The sequence below is a fragment of the Corapipo altera genome, unplaced genomic scaffold (assembly GCF_003945725.1).
Source record: "Corapipo altera isolate COAL_440 unplaced genomic scaffold, ASM394572v1 1, whole genome shotgun sequence".
Classification (NCBI taxonomy): Eukaryota; Metazoa; Chordata; class Aves; order Passeriformes; family Pipridae; genus Corapipo; species Corapipo altera.
Genome location: NW_020884873.1, coordinates 41,884,513 through 41,904,512, shown reverse-complemented (window position 1 = coordinate 41,904,512; position 20,000 = coordinate 41,884,513). Strand labels below are relative to the sequence as shown.

At 35.0% G+C, this 20,000-nt stretch overlaps 1 protein-coding gene across 9 annotated transcripts in view; it reads right to left on the bottom strand.

Annotated features, from left to right (window-relative positions):
• Positions 1 to 20,000, bottom strand: part of FOXP2 (forkhead box P2) — a 405,788-nt gene that overhangs the window by 37,412 nt on the left and 348,376 nt on the right. For all 9 annotated transcript variants that reach the window (XM_027658815.1, XM_027658786.1, XM_027658843.1 and 6 more), the window contains 5 exons: positions 19,912 to 20,000; positions 13,814 to 14,027; positions 12,128 to 12,232; positions 2,732 to 2,819; positions 241 to 324 (listed from right to left, as the gene is read on the bottom strand). The exon at positions 19,912 to 20,000 is cut by the window's right edge and continues 77 nt beyond it. In XM_027658815.1, coding sequence (XP_027514616.1) covers positions 241 to 324; positions 2,732 to 2,819; positions 12,128 to 12,232; positions 13,814 to 14,027; positions 19,912 to 20,000 — 580 coding nt within the window. The remainder of the gene's footprint in view (positions 1 to 240; positions 325 to 2,731; positions 2,820 to 12,127; positions 12,233 to 13,813; positions 14,028 to 19,911) is intronic.

Here is a 20,000-nt window from a genome sequence, read left to right as displayed (position 1 = left end):
TGGACACTTACAGGTGTACTTTGTTTAGTGTCGTCTATCGTGTAGATTGGATAGATTTTGTAAAAGATAGTATTACTTTTAAAGAAACATACAATTTGACAAGCTATTGCATTTTACTTTCATTCTATTGCCACATTTTTTATCACACTCATTGTTTTCTAACTGTCACTAAATTGTTCATTTTCTTAGCCTGCTACATTTGTAGACCTATTTACTGTTTATAAAGCAATATGCACTTACAGGTTTTGGAGATGGCTTGGGCTCCGAGGGTCGCATGTGCAAGTGGGTCATCATTGCTTGAAGACGTTCACGTTCTTTAGAAAGCTGTTAAGAAAGAGTGAGATCAGAAGCATTTTAGAAATGACTGATACAGCTATTTCACTGCAGTGATACATCTTATCACGGAGCTTGTCTTGGTGTAATGATTCCTACATATAAAAGTCTGTGTCAGTAGAAACTTATCTAAGAGGAAATATAACTTTGGGCATGGAAAGAAAGAAAAAAAACTAAAAAACTTTTATAGCCTTTCATATGTTAAAAGGTCAGAGAAAACAAATAGCACTTCATCTTTTTGTCAATAAGAGAATTGAGGTCACAGTTGCCTCAACAGTAACAAGTTACTAAGACCATAAATTAGAAGGCCCATAGAGTCTCTTTAAAGTCCTGTGGACACTGTTAGCAATGGCCTAGTGCCAACAGCTGTGAAGGGGTGAAGGGTCCTCAAAGCACAGTGCCTGCCAGGATTGACTACACACTTCATCCTTTCCCACTGAGGTCCAGTTAGTGCCCCCTGCAATCTGCCATCATCAATCTAATTCAATAGAGTGACAGAGCCTAGGCAGTGTGAAATGCTGAACTCTGCCATCAACTCGGCATCGACACTGAACTGGGTCTCATTACAACTGATGGACCCTACTTCACTAGCAGTCAGACAAAGCAAAAAATGGCATAATTGGTCACACTGCAAGCTAAATCTTCACTTGGACTGTTAGATTACAGCCTAGCCTTTGTAAATGGTAAACAGTTCTTAAGCACCCCTTACACTGCCTTTAGAAAACATCTCATTACTCAAACCTCTACTTTTTCCTAACTTATACCATTTTCTGACCATATGGTATGTAAATATTGGTAGTTTCAGACTCAAACAAGTTACCAAATTAAAAGCAAAAAAAAAAAAAGAGAAAGAGGAGGAAGTGTTTGAAATATGTAACTTGTGGATAAAAATAGCAGAACATGAAAGAGGAAAATGTACCTTATAACATGAAAAGAATTTTTTTCCCACAAACTAGGTTGCAAGAAGAAATGCTTAAAATTTTATTCTAGTGACTTGGCTCTGGATACCTACAAGATGATTACATCATTAATTGCAATAAGAATCACTTGGTATTTCATATTACCACTTTCTGGAGAGTTCTTGCTCAACAGTTACACCTGTAGACTGAGACTGGACTAAGGAAAACAACTTGTAAGTAATTTTAAGAGAGGAAACTATCTTTATTACTGGATGTATTTTCAGTATTATGGATATAATTTGGTCAGTGCATCTCCAATTAAAGAACATTTGAGGCAAGGGGTGCGAAGAGGGTTTCTTCATATTGTGTGGCTTCATACTGTGTGTGACACTTTAGAGACATGGTATTTGCCGTGACGTAAATTCCTAACAAACAAATTAAGCTAACACTATCCTATGAATATTATAAAAGAAATAGCAGCTTTACCTGAGTTTAAAAATCTTTCATTTTAAGGCAAATGACAATTTCTGTACATTATTGTACAATCCTCTTGCTGTTTTGTGTTTCCAGTGTTAAAATAAAAAATATTCAAACAGTTTACCTTGGCTGAAAGAAGAACAAGTATTCTTACATGAAAGAGAACAGTGAGACAATATGCTAAAAGGTGAGAAAGGTGAAATGTGTTTATCCTTCTTTCTCCAGACATGGTGAGTAACAGAGACAAAAATCTCAGTCCCTTGCTATGTCTCTTGAGCTCCTCTGGCTGGTCCCAAGAGGGGACAGGACTGCTGAGAGATGCCCCCGCTATGACTGCTGTATGGGCAGGAGGGGGCGGCGTGGTGTAAGTGTCCTGCAGAGTCACTTCTGAGGCCTGTGCCCAACCTTGGTGGCCTGATAAGTGTAATCTCAATACTGTGAGACCCCAGGGGTATTCATCATTTCTTGCATAAGCAGAAGGGAGCGTTCACATACATGCAGTGACCTCTAATGGTTAGAGCATGTACAGGGCACTGGAGACTCATAGTCCTGGGTGTGGGACCCTCCCTGAGTAGGTCTGACATTACACCTTCTGCTTGCATAAAAATGTCCACTGACATGCTGGGAGTACTGCTACTCTTTAATCCTTCAGAATGGCATAGACAAACACCAGAGATCAGAAGGGGAAGAAGGAAGAGGGGTCCAGATCCAGTGTTTCAAGAACTGAAGATGGCTTGGATCCAGTCTTTGCTCCAAGGACTGCATTTTTCATTCACGATGAACGGCATTGGTGTTTCAGTTAAAGCAAAATACTGTAGACAATCTTGATGTTAGACAATTATTGCATAATTTATAATGTGAAAGATCTTTAAATAAAAAATCCCACTTGTTCATGAGTATTAACAAGTTTCATGCAAGAAGCATATGGCTTTAACCTAGAGTCACTAAGGCAAGTGTATTCAATTTAGTTTAGGCTGATAGTAAATAGGCTGATAGTACGATAATACATCCATGTAACAAACCTGTATTTCTAACTGCTGAACCACTTGCATTTGCACCCGACACTGAGCAGTGCTCCTGTCATCCAATGCATGTTCATTGTTAAGGTGCCTAGAGAAGCAAATAAGACAGTGTTAAGATGAGGAAAATATCTTTATGAGTCCTTTTTTCTCTCCTGTGCATATGGCTTCCATTAGTTCCAATGGGAGTTATGCAAAAAGACCTAATCAGAGCATGCCTTACACAAAACAATACAAAATAACAAAACTGATTATTTCATTTAGTTCTACAAACTTTCCCAGTGATGAGTCAGATACCAGTTCCTATCTCCCAGGTCACATATGCCATCTAAAGGCCAATGTAACCAATTATGGATATTTGTTAGAGTGACTGAACAGATTTCCACTCCCTGTTGCTGATGCAGATAAAGAGAATCACCTTACAAATGATTGTCCAAAAGATGCAATTGCTTTTAGGCTGCTTGAACAACTGTGAATTAGAGTTTGTTAAGATTTCTCTATCTGTTCTTTAATCATTAAGCAACAACAGAAGATCCGCTACCCGTTCCCCAAAACAGAGCTGTAGGGGAATATCCAATTTTAAGTGCAGTTTCTAGAAGTAGCCTCTGAGGATGATGGAAGTGACAAGGCCCCCCAGTATGAGGAAGAGTGTGCGAGGTAAAGGCAGGGGAAGGACCAGCTACACACCTTACTAATACAGCAAGCCTCCTGGGAGAGACTGAGGGTATGCATGCCAGTTTAGCAAAACAAAACCACACTCTGCAACAGGGAAAGAGGACCTCGGTGAACAGCTGCCTGCAACTGAAGTTCAGCCCAGACCCAAGTGGCTGTTCCCCAGAGATTTCAATCAAGCACAACTTTACAGAGATCATTTAATAATGTTTTTTGTAGGACAATGTTTTCATCTCTCCCAGGATCAAAGAAGTCCCTTTTTGAGCTTTAATAGTGTGTTTGCTGCTCCACTGAGAAGAAAACATAAGAATCAGGCTAAAGAAGAAATGAGAGCAAAGGAGTTCTGCATTTGAATGTGGATTTACTGGCTCCTTCCACTGTAGGCACGAGTGGTAAGCTTTGTAAGGACTACTGTCATGGATGGTCTATCCTACAGTTACAGTAAATAAGTTATCTGTGCTGTGGAGGAAATGTATCTTCTCCTTTTTCTTTTCTAGCAGAATTAATCAGAGAACTATGTAGTCATTTGATTGTTAATCTATGGGAAAATGTGTTCATCAGAAACAGTGGAAAATTAGGAAAATAGTATCTCGGTTTTACTAGCATTTGCCTCTTTTCATTTAAATCATGACTTCTCAGTTTTACGACCCCATGATAAAGTTTTCAGGTGAGCAGAACACAACAGGTTCTGCTATCCTTGCAACAGTCATGGCTGGGGAAGAGCTTGTGAAAGATATTTTTAATTCTTTTGATTATTGTTTAAAATTTTTTTAAAAAAAATTGTTTAAAGAGTATACATGTAGCTTGCTTGGTAGTTTATGCTAAATACAAGCATCACCAAGGACACATTTCCTTTATGTGAGTCATAAAACCTATAATTTATTTATTTTCAAATGAACTGACTTCGTTTCCCCCCACTGATGCAAAAAATTCAGTCAGTTTAAAAAACAGGTAATTGCTTAGAATGTACCATTCACTTGTTTTTTGAAATTTTGATTCAAAAGAATTTTACTCCCTCAATTACAGAAGCATGATAGTGCACAGTCTGTAAATGTAATGGTTTAATGTTTTCAGTTAATGGGGTACAAAATTGCCAGAAAAAGGTCTGAAGACAGATTTTACCTCAGCATCATTACCACTCTCACCAGTACAGTACACACCAGTACAGTGTGCTTCCACGTGCATGTATGCTCACCTGCGTATGCTCACAGGTATATGTGGATAACACATTAGAGTAAGCAAGAGTGTAGGTATAAAAGATCTCCCAGCCCAAGTTTGAGGTTACTGTGTACTCATGATTATTTATCAGTTATTACAACACCATATGTTTGCATAACACCTTACAAAATAGATACAGACACAGTTCTTGCCCTGAGGAACTTTAAATGCAACAGCAGTATGCAGTATGGGATAAGAAAGTCCAGTATAATGCAATTTCAATATGATTACATGGTACCTTGGGAGAATGTTCCAAGTTTCTTGAGAGTTAACACAGTAATCTTCGGAAACTCATGAGATATCCGCATCTTTTATACCATGCTTTCATGTAATGTGGTTACTTGTGCTGTGCATTTCGGAGAAAAGCTACTTTATGGAAACATTAAAAGTGTAAAAATTGTTTTAAGAATTATTTTTTCTGATCTTTCTTGCCTGTGAAGTAGGCTTGCTTTATTTATCACGCAAGTACAGGCAATGTAGTGAAAGAAGAACTAGGTCTAATACATTTTTAAAACCCTCTAAAATAACTTTTCTCTGTATAAAGTTGCTGCACTTTTAGGGTCTAATATGCTGCAATCTGCCAAGACAGACATACATTGTTTCCTCCAGAAGACCGAAAATAATTCCAGACTTTTTGGGGGTTTTTTGTTTGTTTGTTTGTTTTGGGTTTTGGGTTTGTTAGTTTGTTTTGTTTTTCTTGTCATGCCTTTTAAGTTATATACAAGTTGTGCTGGTCAATTTTCAAACTTCTTTGGCGTATTCCTAATCTTTTATCTTGTCTCCATCTTTTACTAATCCCATGTTAACTTGATTTTCTTTTTTTTTTTTTTTAAGGGGAGAAAATATCTTGGAGGACTGAAAAGTGATCCTGAAGAGCTGAATTACAGGTTTGAAAGTGTAAAGAAGACTGTGCAACACACATGCAGCTTATTCCATAATTTTGCTGCTTATTATGTTGTTGAAAGAAACAGGATTTTCTCTTGATTATATTTGCAACATATTAGGAAATAAGAAAACAAATTATGAACTACACATACCATTAGGAAGCAGACTGAAATGAATGTATTACTTATAACTGAACAATATAAAAATACAGCGTGTTCTAAAAGAGGTAGATAGGGGATGATATATTCTAGGAACATGCTGGAATAAATATTGAAGTGGGTCAAAATGTACTTTTTTTTTTCCCAAACAGATTTGGAGTCTGCAAAGCAAAAGATAATACACCATTAGAGGAAAGAAGAGAGATAGTTTCAACTAAAATTCTAGTGGACATTTACCCATATCAATTAACCTCTATAAAACTTGTTACTCTTGTCAGTCTCTCTCAGAAGCAGCCCAGGACTAAAAAAGCAAAGTGCTATAGGTCAGGTTGAGGTGCACCGGCAGAGTTACGTGGAGCAATATACACAGAAGTGTCTGCACTATGCTCAGTTCCAGCCAGAGCTATTATAAGCTTCTCTTTAATGAGCACCAAAACTCAGTCACACATATTTAAAAAGAGAGCATATGTTCCTAAAACATGATTGTTTTATCTTATAAAAGTCAAACAAAACTTCTTTGAAAATATTTGGAAAAAAATTTACACCTTGAACATCACAACCAATGATGTCCTCTAATGTTTTTAATTCCACAATTTAACTTTATTTTTTCTGAAATGTGACACATTTTCCAGCTGAGAAATAAATAAAATATTTTCAAAACAGCCAGTAGTAGGGTAATAATTTTCAACCTGGAGGGTTTATACTACTATTATTATCTTTACTTCATAAAAGTTAAAATTGTGCATTCCTGCCAGTAACTACAAGATGTGCAACATGCATCATTTTTTTAACATGCACATTTTATGTGTACGTCTATATGTGTACGTGTCCATACATATATGTACCAATGCACGGATAAATACTGAGAAAGTGCTAGAAAATACTTGAAATAATATGGAAAATATTTTTTTACTTAAAATCACCTTGCATTAACTCACTTCGATAAGAAAGGATTTTATACTTGTTTACATTTTAGTGATACTCCATCACTGTATATTTAAAGAAGGAAAAAAGCACAGGATGTTTGCATTGATACGCTCAAGTCTTAGAAACCCACTCAATTTATCTATGCAGCTTTTATTAAACCAGACTGTAGACTACAATAATAGTCAACGAGGTTTTGTCTTGATTGAATTTTTCAGTAGAACACAAAAGAACCTTGCCATTAAAATAGTCCTTTATTCTCCTGTATGAAGGCGAAAGGTTTTTAAAGTGTTGTGATGTTCAGTAATGAGCCTCTATCTAAATTATCATTGGTGACAAACTCACAAAGCACTTTTCGAGGACACATAGTTATGAAATGCCAGAGCTGCCACTTTCTTTCCTGTAATTATAGGCTAGCTTGCAGCCCTTCAATGATCATTTATAGAACAGCCTCCAGTGGATTACTGAGAACTTGAAAAACACATACATACCTCTGCCACATCTCTCTTTCCTCGCTATTGTTTACCAGTGATATGTAAAATAATAGTGCCTATTCATTCCCCCTACTTAATTATGCCAATCAAAGTACAGAAATAGTGTCGGATATAAATACAACCCAATGTGACTAAATAAATAGGCTCAGTATTAAATTAAATTATGAATTTATGTACTTATGACTATTTTATACCCAAATTATTCTCTTTTATACTTTTATAACTGTCTCAGGTACCACACATTGCTGTTAAAAATTCTCTATGATTTATAAATCAAGAATGAGATAATGCTGAAAAATGAGAGGATTGGTGGATTTTCTCAGTCAGTGCCTAATTGCTGTTTCAAAATGCATATGCAAAGGGACATTTCATTAATCATTTAATCATGTCCCTCACAGGAAGTTGGAACTAATGTTGCAAATACCCTTTTCATATGAATGCTCTATAATAATATCTTATGCATTTGATATATTGCATATGTCATAAATTATAGCTGCTTCAAAAGGACCAAGTGGGTTGTTATCCCTGAAGATGCTTGTTACAAAACCTTTATTAAGTTTTTTTTAACTTATTGCTACTTCTATTTCACAGCTCTATTCTAACCACCAATAATGCTCTTTTGGAAGGCAAAGGTCTGTAAATTACCCATGCAATCACTAACACCATTTCACAGACCTGTTCTACTTCTACTGGTCTGCTAACAAGGCGATTACACACAAATTACTGAATGCCTATGAAATATTTAAATGCATTCTACTCTACTATGCATTAATAAGAGCAAAGCAAGCTCTGGAATTCTGGTTAGCTCCAGTCCCTAATGTCCCCTAATGAGCCTCTTACTGTGACTGCAGTTCAAACAGAGAGGTGAAGAAAAAATGCAAAGGGTGCCTTCAGAAAGGCAGCACTGAACAAACATTGTGTGAGCTAGTTCTAATTTATGGGTCACTTTATAGGTATATTGATTTTTGTTTTCAAAATGGAATAAATGATGTGGTCGACTGACGTTCTTAAAAACTGCTTGAATCCGTGTGCTAGAGCTGTGTGGCTTATAGATGAGAGAGTGTAAATATGCAGTTGTCTTTCTAAAAACAGTTAAGCAAACATTTTAGAATGACAAAAAGTGCAATAAAGGATCTGTTCAATTTGCCTAATGAGTATTTTTTCTTTCTCCCAGGTGTAAATTTACTTGCTAACTTCCAATGCATGTTGTAAATTATCAATTTTAACCACAAGAATTTCAAACTCATTTTTACTTGCAACACTTCAAAAGATGAAGTGAGATCAGCTTGGAATCCAAGTGTGTCAGGGATTGTTTTAACAAAATGTTTCACTTGCATATCAGTGGTGTTTGATTTATTTTGCATCAAGCTTTTTATGTTTAAACACTGACAGGAGTTTAAATACAAAATGTTAGCTGTCACTATTCATTTAGCTGATTATGTCAGATGCTTTAGTTTTGAGAGATGGTGGCACTGTCACCAGAAGAAACAACATTCTGACAAGCTCAAAGAAGATTCTTGAGGTCATAATTTTACAGCCACATAACCTAGTCAAAGACCAAAAAAACCTGACAATGCTCACTAACTAAGAAAGTACATAATGCTGTATATTTCTTTGCAGCTGAAAGAGGGGCAATGTAAAAAAAACCCCAACCCACAGCAATTTTTATGGCACTAATTATATTTCATTAAGTTATTTCTTTATATGGTTTTGTTTCTGTCATCCTGATCAATGATGCTTGGTCATTATTCTTTGTAGACTTTTAAACATACTATCTTGCTCCAGAAATAAACACAATCTGTTGGAAAGCTGGTCTATCTTCTCTAGCAGGATTTTTTTTGCCTTGTCTCTATAGATAAAAACACTACCCATCTTTGTACTGTAGCTTGTGTTATGTTTGCTGGCGTCTGCCGCATGCAGGTTAAAGAACACTTATTTGCTGGTTGAATGTTTAATTGTAAACCTTTTGGTTTAAGCTCTTAAAGTCAAACCCTTCCTACTCAAACTGACTTAGGACCAATGGAATGATAGTTAATTTTGAAGACAAAATATTCTGAAGTTTTGTTATATGTTAGTGCACTCTAATATTTAAAAAAAAAATCATGAAGAATAATATAAATGCTTTGACAGGTCTACTAGGTTCTTCACTTAGAGACCAGCAAATGGTTAGTTTCTGTCAACATTTGTTTCACAGCAAAATTCCGAGTTTTCATAAGCATTTTTGACATTTTTCTAATTGTGTCAGTGCCTGGACTTTTCTTTAAATCTTGTCATCTTCTTTCTAGTTATGTCACGACATTTTCTGATTTACATTTTGAAGGGTTTTTTTAAGCCAAAAGTTGTTTTTACCGATCAGTCAAACCGGTTTTGCCTGCATGAGCAACTATGGTCTAACACCATTTTACAAAGAAATATAAACTGTGGGTTTGTGTCTGTAGTTGAAAGATATCAAAGTAAAGATATAGGTTTAGGTTTTGTTACATATACAGAAATTTACTATGAAGAAGATCAGCTGTACTTTCTTGAAACCAATGCATATGTTTCCAAATATGAAACTAGTCCACAGGACTCAATGTGAAACTTCTTGAACCATTCAGAATACCTCAAAAGAATTATAGCTAATTGTAGTGTCCTCAAATTATCTTAAAAACAATTCATACTGGATAAACAAAAATGAAGGTGAAAATGGCTTTTGCAGCTTTAAGTCATTTATTGAGAGTTATTTGTCACTTTACCCTAAATCCTCTCCATTATTAGTAAAGTGAAGCAAAGCTGGTGTTTTCTGTCTTAATCCTCCTTCTCAGATGCTCAGGTTTTGTTTTTTTTTTTAATATCAAGCTGCTAGGTAAACCATTTTCTGAGCAGAAGTTGCAGTTCACTTCATAAAACAAGCAATCTTCAAAGTTGTCATAAGCATATTACAGAAATACACACTACTAGACTGGGGTAGTGTACCTTATTAATATTTCACTTTGGTACACTATACTTGCATTAACTCTCTTAACACAGGTATCATATTGTTTCAAGTCAGAGAACCTGAAACATCGCAACAAAGATTAGACTGAGAACAAAGCCTTGAAAACTACAGCCATTAGTCCTGTCATCCCCTATAAAGTTAATGGGTTGGGAAAATGGTCAAACTTTGGACTAAAAGTTGATATTTAATTGAAAGAAAATGTCTTTAATTGTAATGGGGATTTTGCATTAGTGTGAACATGAAAAGGTACTAAAGAATCTAATCTAAAGTTATGTATTGATTTCCATCTTAGCACTAGTGTAAAATGAAGGAATACTTCTATTTCATAAACAAACTCACCTATTCAACATCATGACATCTTATTTGTTTTCAGGGCACAGAGACAGACTTGAATGAAAAGAAGAAATACCAAAATATTCTCGGACATTTTTTGCTGGTGTACAGGACAAAAGCCATGACACTGCTGTAAACCCTGATTGACTCTGCACCAGAATTATCAAGATGTTATATGTCACTTTCACAATTTCCAGGGTTATTTGGTTCAGGAAAGCAAGAACATTTGTAAACCTAGCACTACACTGCCTTAATCAAAATGGTTTTAGTGATCATGGATTATAACAGGAGACCTGACATAATGGATGTGCAAAGTCTGCCCACAGAATTAGCATCACTATAGCCTACATAGATGGATGTATTTAGAAAAATATAGTTTTTCTTGAAAAGGAGAATGCTTAAGCTAAATGCATTTAAATTCTTAGTATTAATAATACTTAGAACACTGCATTGAATTTAGGAGATTTCATTTTCTTTTAAATACAAACTTATGTAAATCAGGTTCTTTTAAATCCTATACAGTTTTATCCCATAATAAGCCATTGTTTTGACATTCCACTTAATGCGCTAATAAACAAAAATTTATCAAGAGTGATACCTACCTAAGACTTGCAAGTCAGTATAGGTTACTTCATTTAAAAGTGAAAGATGGAGAAAGCATTGCAAATACTTTATGAATAGTATTGCTGTAATTCTATTATAAAAGTTATTGTTATACTGACTGCTTATGGTCTGCTGTTAAGGTGCTTCTGTAATATACCCTGTAGTTTACCATTTGTAAACACATCTTTTTGATGTTTCTGCCAACATCCTGGCAACAAAGCAGTGCAATTTCAAATGAGCTAATTAACTTAATTGTTGATGAAGCATGAAACAGTTCATTCACCCTGTTAGCTGCACCATGACAACATAAGAGTCTCAGCCCCTGAAGTTACTCATCTATATAAGCCTATCTGTAGCTTTCCATTAAGATCTATTGCATGCCAAATGAGTATGGCTCTTCTAACAAAGACCAGTCCATAATGTACATGGGTAGAAAATCAGTGCTGTTGTTGAAAATTCAAATGAACACAGAAATACTAGTAAATACTTTAAAATTAAAAAAAGGAAAAAATGCAGAAACCCATTGCAGTTTGAAGTTGTAGATGAAAAGAAAGAGCTGTGTATTTTATTTTCTAAATGTTGTGATTTAGATGATAACTGCCTAAAACAAATGCTGAAAGATGAAAACTTTTGACATCACTATTCAGTCCTGAAAGGTGCAAACCCACCTGTTCATAGTGGTTTTTTCCCTATGTATATTGCGCACAAACAAGAATAAAAACAAAAATAGATTAGCAAGTGAGAGTTAAATGGTCATGCTTAGCCCCTTGTGCTTTTTTATTTATACTACACACATTAATTCCCACTTTGCACAAGCTATCAGAGTTTAGGATGTGCTTTTTCATACTCCTGCTATCCAATATAAAATCTAAAGCATTTCTTCAAATTTTCAGAGGCTCCATTTCAGTAAAAGATAATAAGAGGATTAAACACTGTGCTACTGAAAGGCCTGCAAAAGTGTTCGACATGAAAGAAAGGATAACAATTTGACCCTCTGCCAATAGTCTCGATTATCCAGTTGCTTGAAATACACAAAAAAATATCTCTGCTATGGTTTACAGTAAAACTTTGTTTGCCATCTTTCTATCTCCCTGGCCTTAAACAATTCTGTAGTAACGAATAAAAATCCACCTACTTTAAAAATTGTCCAAAATCTTCACAAACACTTTCACAGCCAGGCCATTTGCAAACTCCATGACCATAGAGAGTATGTGAGGCCCCAGTCTCCTCATGTGACGAGCTGTAGCAAAAGAATAAGGCATCAGATTCATCTCAAAAGCCATAATCGTTGGAGGCTGCTAGCGCCTGTCAGGTTACGATCAGTGACAAACAGGTCAAAACAGGTCAATTTAGCTCAGAGCAGTCAGAAAAATTTAATCGTTCTATTGAATAGTTCAACTGCCAAGGCTAGATGATGTTCCAATTAGAGAAGAAATAGAGCCAAAGATGACTGTTAATAAAGGACGAAAAAACAAGATGACTGTATAATACCATATGCTAATTATGCCATATGACCTTGGTGTAACATTTACCTATAAATAAAAAATACACTCACAAGTGATCAATTCTGAGAAGAAATACTGAAGACCGACAGTCAGAATTTATGAATATTGTGAATGTTCAAAAACTATTTGAATATTCTACTTAAATGTGTATAAAAATAAAGTTGATTCCATTAATAAATATTTTTATTCAAAACATTGCTTCCATTAGCTATTTGGCTTCATAAAAATCCCTAGCTGTATTCTGTATCTTTTTTTGGAACCTCTGCAATAGTTTCATCCATGATAAGTTATCAAAGAAATTCAGGGAATTGTTCTGCATATGTGGGCGTCAGCTACGCATCCTGAAGCAAAGAAACATTCTGTGAGATATAACCACAAAAGTACTACTAACTAAAAGTACTACTATAAATGCATTCAGATTTTTAATTAATACAAAATAATGATGGAAAAATGTTCTCACAGTCACATGAGGACAAGAGACATTTCAATCATAGTCTCATAATTTAATAATTAAAATAATTAAATGGAATATTTATTTGAAAAAATTTAGTCATTATATAAATTAAATTTCATCTTATATTAAGATCATCTACATCTGACTACACTAATATATTCACTGATAAGTGCTACCGATACTATGTACTCTTGTATGCATTTAATCCATTACTTGAAATTAAGGAACAATGAAGAATATCTGTCAATATGTCTGAAAAATGATTTTAACTTATCCATATAGTGGAATTCCACATTAACACCACAGAAAATTTGTATGAAATATGTCAACTGTGTTACTGTCATGCACAAAAGAAGGAAAAAGCAGTAGTTCTTTTCACAAGCACCAAACGAGAAGTTCTTTAATATACTTTTTTGAAGCACTTTTAACATAGAATCTTTGCACTGAATTACAGTCCTGAAAACTCATATAGATGTACATTTTCAATGAAACCAGGAGTGTGATTCAACAGTACGGGCCTGACTGCTAGGTGTGTTAACTCAAATATGAATGAAACTATGCACCTTACAAAATTGTGCCTGCAAATGTGCATTTACAACTCAGCACCAGTCCACTCGATTCTGTGATTTAAGTTCAGGTGTTCTAAAACCACAGGTGGGTAATTTTGTTGTGTCTGCACAATTAGATATTGTTATTGAAATTTATGCCATATTGATAAACAATTCTGAAAAATCAGGTCTCCACGGTCTCTTAAGTAACCTGTATTAAGCGTTGTTTTGTGATTGGAAATAATGTGACTTATGATGTTATACAACAGCTTTATGTCAAATGAGAAGTACAGTTGAAATCTCATCAGAATTACCTGTCTCGCCTTGCATTTAGAACTGAAGACTGTCCATTCACTATGGAATGATGAGTTATTGGTGGTGATGCTTTGGAAGTGGTGGAGGAGGTAGTAGAGGAGGAATTGTTAGTAGTGAGGTCTAGCCCTCCGTGTTTAATGCCATTGTCTTCCATACTGTGAACTCCAGTCACTTCTTTCCATAACTGCTGAATCTCAGCAGGACTTAAGCCAGCTATAAAATGAAAGAGAGCCCCACTAATATAACAAAGTAAAGAGTTTCATATAATGAGCTCAGTGTTATTAATGGATTAATGCCAACAATAAAGCTGATGCTGTTTTTCCAGCACAATTGACATGTAGTAAAACATAAATTCGTCTTCAGTTAGAATTCAGGTAATCTAACTATCCTGTCTTGTGTTGTAAACAGTCAATTAAAAATCATCAATTTTACACTTCTTCTGAAAACAAGGATCAAAGAGTGAAAGCTGCAAAGAACTTGCAACTACCTCTTAAAAAAAACCCCAACCCTAAATTTACTTCAAACAAGATTTTTGTTGTCTGCTTACTCAATTTCTTGACATGCAAATGTAACTCAATACATCTACAGTTAACTTAGGTTTTATAATTCTTCTTAATCAAACATATAATGGAAACCAGAAAAACATATTACACCAAGCATACAAACACTGATAATCTCTTAAACACTTAACAAGAGCTGGATAAAGGGGAAGAAGACTGGAGGGAGGAAAATCAGAAGAGAAAAATTAAATAATCTATGAGATCACAACAGGTTTAACATTTTATTAGAATGTATCTGACCTTAATTAATGACACTCACGTATTCACTAGTTCTTTGTAATATTTACAAAAAATATTCCATTTAAAAATACATCCTAAGAGGCAAACCCAAAGACACTGTTTAGAAGAACAAAACCAACAACAACTACAGTGCTGAGCTACATACTTGTGACGACTTGAGTTTTTCAGTACCAGCCAACTAGAAAGCTAGCAGCACTTGGAATTCACAGATTTTACAGAATATTCTGAGTTGGAAGGGACCCACAAGAATCACTGAGTCCAATTCTTAAGTGCATGGCCTATATGGGAATCAAACTCACGACCTTGGAGTTATTAGCAAAATTGGCCCATTTACAACTCTCTCAACACAGGCAGTGAAATTACATGTAGTGTAGACCATCAAATTTCTCCACTATATTTCTTTATCCAGCTCTACTGTAGAAAACAAATCAGAGGATTTGGATAGGAGAAAGGAGACTGTCTTGCCAGTCTTCTGGGGTGATGGGTAGCCACACAAAATTTGAAGAGCTCCTCAAACTTCTCTGCTATATGCACAGTACTATTCTGGAGTCTAGCCACCAGATCTATGCAGATAGAGCTTAAACTTGCTCTCTACTTCACTTGCAGCCTGGAAATTTGTAGTTTCCAGGATTCATCCTAGGCCACAAACAGCAATGTCTTGTTGAAAGTATTCATACATATGTGTTAGGGCTGTCTGGCTCGAGTTTTCATGAAGTCATGGAAACCTCCAGTACAATATGTTTCTGCCTGAAGTAAAGACTGCCAAAACACAGGCAAGAGAAGGGCTGTGAGCATTCTCTTATCTTGCCACAAACATGCAGTTAAGATAGGAAATTCAGATTTTGAAAGATGAAGAGTTCATCAGAAATATATACACCTTATGTCACTGCCAGACTTTGTAAGTTTGACATCTCTCTTTTGAAGAATAGTAAATTAAATGCAAAAAAGAATGTGAAACCCAGAGAGTTTCTTGGGAAAGATCTGATTTCACAGCCAGGTTTTTCAGCCTGACAGAGTTTGGTCAAGAGGTATCTTAAAATCTAATACTGTCTTCTGTATCTCATCTCAACTCAAATTAGGTAAGACATGCTCATGGTATCTAGATCTGGTGGAATGCAAAACATTCAAAATGCAGATGCAGTCTGAATCAAAATTATGCTCTTTTTATTTTACAAAAGAGCTCAAATTTCTGGTTTTGAAAAGTACTAGAAAGTATATATCCATTCAAACTAATCCCTGAGTATATTTTTGTTTGGTAAACAAGATATAGTAGACAGACATAAAGACTGTTTTTCACTGTTTGGCAAATCTCTTTATTAGATAATGTTTTATTTTGAGAACATATGAACTCAGACTACTAAAACAGATTGAACAAAAAATTATGAAAAAGCACAGTAATACTTCTTAGTAGCTGTGTCACCATGAAGTATAGAAAGCTGTAAAAAAATAGACTAGTAGTTATTTACAGAAATAATTTCTAGAGGTAGTGTGGAAACAAAGTGGTTGGAGGGGATTAATTTTTTTTTTTAATGTGAAAGCAGCTCATTTTTAGACTACTGCTTTGTGTCCTGCTTCAATACCTTAGATACCAACCATGGGCAAACTCTGCTAACGGCAAAGGAAAAAAGAGTTGATTGGAATGTAAGTCCTAAAACTGGAGTTTATATCATATTTGTATAGTGAAAAGCTAGGTTTTAAGGAATCAAGCAAAGAAGCCAGGCTTTAATTTACTGCATTAGAGAGATGGGTAACGGGATTGATGGTAATACTAGTTGTAATTGTTTAATGAAGGTAAGAAATTACTGCTGAGTTCATGAGGTATGTTCCAGCAACACTGCAAATAAACCATTTTAGTATAGTAAATAACAGTTATCTGCAAATGTAATCACAAATCAAAATGAAAAGTAATGTATTCATTTAGGTGGCATGATATACACAGTACATTATTTACTTCAAAGTCTTCCTTTCCTTCTGCTGTTGAACAAAATAAACTAATTTTGAACTGAAAAAAAATTAAAACCAAGAATAAACCCACCTGTTTGGATAATCAGAGGGCAAACATATCGTGTCTTGCAGACACAACAGAAAGAAATTTCACTGAAGATTGTAAAACCTGGGGTGCTGGGAGAGCTGAGAAAGAGTCGCCTCATAAGCTGGGTGAATGTAGGAGGGCCAGAGGCAGCTGGAGCAATGGCCTGTCTCATGGGCAGGGGTCTCCTGCCCCTCTGGGCACCTGTTGGGCAGCCCCTTCCACTGAAGGAAGCTATGGATGGAGCTGTGCCTCCAGGCTGCCAAGCTCCCCATGATATTTATTTTTTTTTTTATCAGAAAGAAATTTCTGACTAGGCTCAGGCTGGTTAATTTTATCACTTCTTCAGAGCACCCTGAAAGGCTGCCTTTTAGGATAAAAGGATTAAGGGCAGGTATTTAAAATGTATAAAGTTAATAAACAGATTGTAATTAATGGTAAATTATGGCAATTTTGTGGTTTCTATGTCTAAGAAAGTCCAAGTCTCTTTTTACAAGAGACTTGTACATTTTACCTATAAAATGGTTGACAGATATTTCAGTCTGGATGTGAAAGTAGGTAAATTTTAAAGTTTCATAGGTTATGACAACCTTTAAAATATCAAACTACATTACAGAGGAAAGGATCAAAAAGAGGACCCAGAGTGGAATAAAAGTTAGGGACTATAATGAAAAGGGCAAATACTGATTTGCTATGAAATTTACAAATAATAAGAATTTGGTAATTTTGAGGTTAGTTTCATAACTCTTTTCACCTCTATCTACTCTATTTTTACGTTTGAATAAATGCTTAATAAATCTATCACTTATAAAAGCCATCCACGCAATTGGTTTTCATTTCCCAACATGGACCAGTCAAAGCTTGGGGTCTGGGGGCTTTTTGTTTGGTTGGTTTGTTTGGGGTTTTTTATTGCTGTGATTTAAAATTCTTTGCATTTAACTAGCATCAATGCAGCAATACATGTAAGCAACTCAAAGCAAGCCACTGCTTTTGGATACCGCATAGTGAAGGTCTTGTCACAAAATAGATGCTAAAACACCTATTGCATCTTATTTGCGATACTTGGCCACCAAGAAAACATGGTAAACATTCCTGTTCTTTAAAGGCAGGAGCTATACTTGAAGAAAATACTGTTTATTCCTGCAAACCTAACAGGTGTACTTTTAGGTTACACCTTTTAACACTAACAGATAAAAACCCCATGCTCTCTTTGCCCATAGTAATTTGTGGTTTATGGGACTGTTTATGACCAATAACTTATAAACTTGAATCCTTGTGTGTTACTTTCATTGTTCTAGTCATCCACATAACTCAGCAATCTGAATGGATGCATATAAAAATATTTGTGTTACACATTTTATCTTTTGCAGCACAACAGATGGAGAAAAACATCCTTTTACCACATCTAGTGTGTATTATCTTCATTCAATTCTAAAGTTTAATTTAAAAATGGAAGAATTAAATACTTGTCTAGGATTCATTATAACTAAAAACTATCAAGGCAAAAGAAAAAAATAGATTAATTTACTTTAACAACAACAATCCATATTTATATTAACTGCAAAATATTTCATTATTTCTTCTTTCTTTACTCTAAATCTTTTTTTATCATGACTTCAGTTGGACTTAATTCTTTGAGTAAAAGAAAGCTCCTAAAAAGAACTGTTTACTAGTTCTCCTAAAAACTATTTTAAAAGCTATTATTTTTTCTGTGTTTTTATTCTAGAAGTGGATGAATGAGTGTTGCATTAAACTAATGAATATCAGTGCAATTGGGTAGGAGTGCAGAGGGAAATCTGTGGGGATTGTTTAATGTGAGAGAAAACCTGAGGAATTCCTCTTGCAACAGATGGCACAAGAGGAGATTGCAAAGGTAAAGCTGTTCGGAGGGAGGTTGTGTTTCAATTGCTTTTTTCCATTCAGGTCTAGTGTGACTTTGTGCAAAAAGAAACCAGCATTACCAGTCTCACATGTCCAAATACATGAACCAACTTATCTCCCCACTGCTATTCACATAAAAGAATATTTAGTGTAATAGGATTCTTTTTCATCATGGTTTTTATGACTGTGGATATGCTTGTGTCATAGCTTTTTCACACAACACAAGGTATGAAATTAACACATTTATTTGGAATCTCTGATTTTCTGGTGTGTGTGGTTTTTGTTTGTTGGTTTGGTTTTTTGTTTTGTTTTGTTTGCTTGTTTTGGTTTGGTATGATTGTTTTGGTTTTTTTTGTGTACCCTGTTTTCTATATAGTGAGTACTCTGCTTTTGCTCATCTATTTCTGAAGCTTCGATTTCATAATAGTTATCTGGTGAAGGAGCTAATTACATGCATAAAGACCAATTAAAAATAATGTTACCTGTCATGAACACAGTCTAAACAATGCTCATTTCAGGACTGGGGCACCAGAGATCAGATTATTGTGTAATTTTTATGACAGGCATTTAGCTCAACTCTCTATGGTAAAACAAACAGAAACACATACATTGCAGGTTATAGACAGAGTCCTTAGATGGGAAGACTTTGACTTTATCTTAAAATGTAAGCAGCATTTATCTCCAAGTTAATTTACTTTTCAAAAGTGTGTGCCCTATTTTCTTTCAGGCAGTACAGTTTGAGCTCATTTTCATCACTGAGAAATCCTGATCAAAGTGAAAAAGGAATTTTTTTTTTTTCAGAAAGTCTTTACTGTTATTTGTCAGTCATAGTTCATTGCTATTGGAATCACCATCTTCAAAACTTGTTGTCATATTTAACCTATTTCATACAAAGGAATAGCAAAGAAAATGAATGCTAAGGCTTGTCCCTAAATTCTCTTGTCATAAATTGAAGATTCAAAGTGCTTTTCAATGCCAGACACTTTACCTTCTTGCAAGAAAAAGAAAAAAAACTTTTTTTTTGAATGGCTTTAATATCACTGTCTGAAGTATTTTATATCTGCTTGTATTCCACAAAATCACATTTCAGTGATTCCAGAGAAAAGTAAAAATTCTTGAATTGTGATGCTATTAGAAATTATTTTCAGCATATAAGGTCAATAAATATGCACCTTCCATCTGAAAAAAAACACTAAAAAGCTGCTTTTCTTCATAAAAGTATGCTGCAAAATTTATCAGCTTCCAGAAAATTTGGTAATATCATAAAGTTTCAATTACAAAGTATGTTTAAGTGTCATAACAGGAAACTTCTGAAGTTCAGATGCAAATAGAATGGTTAAAAAGTTGTGAATTTATAAATTACTCCAATCACATATTATTCAAATACCTTGTGGCAGAGACTGGACGGGAAGAGCAGACTGGCCAGGCGGGATAGAAATGAGTCCCTGACGCTGAAGGTTCAGCAGATGTTGCTGC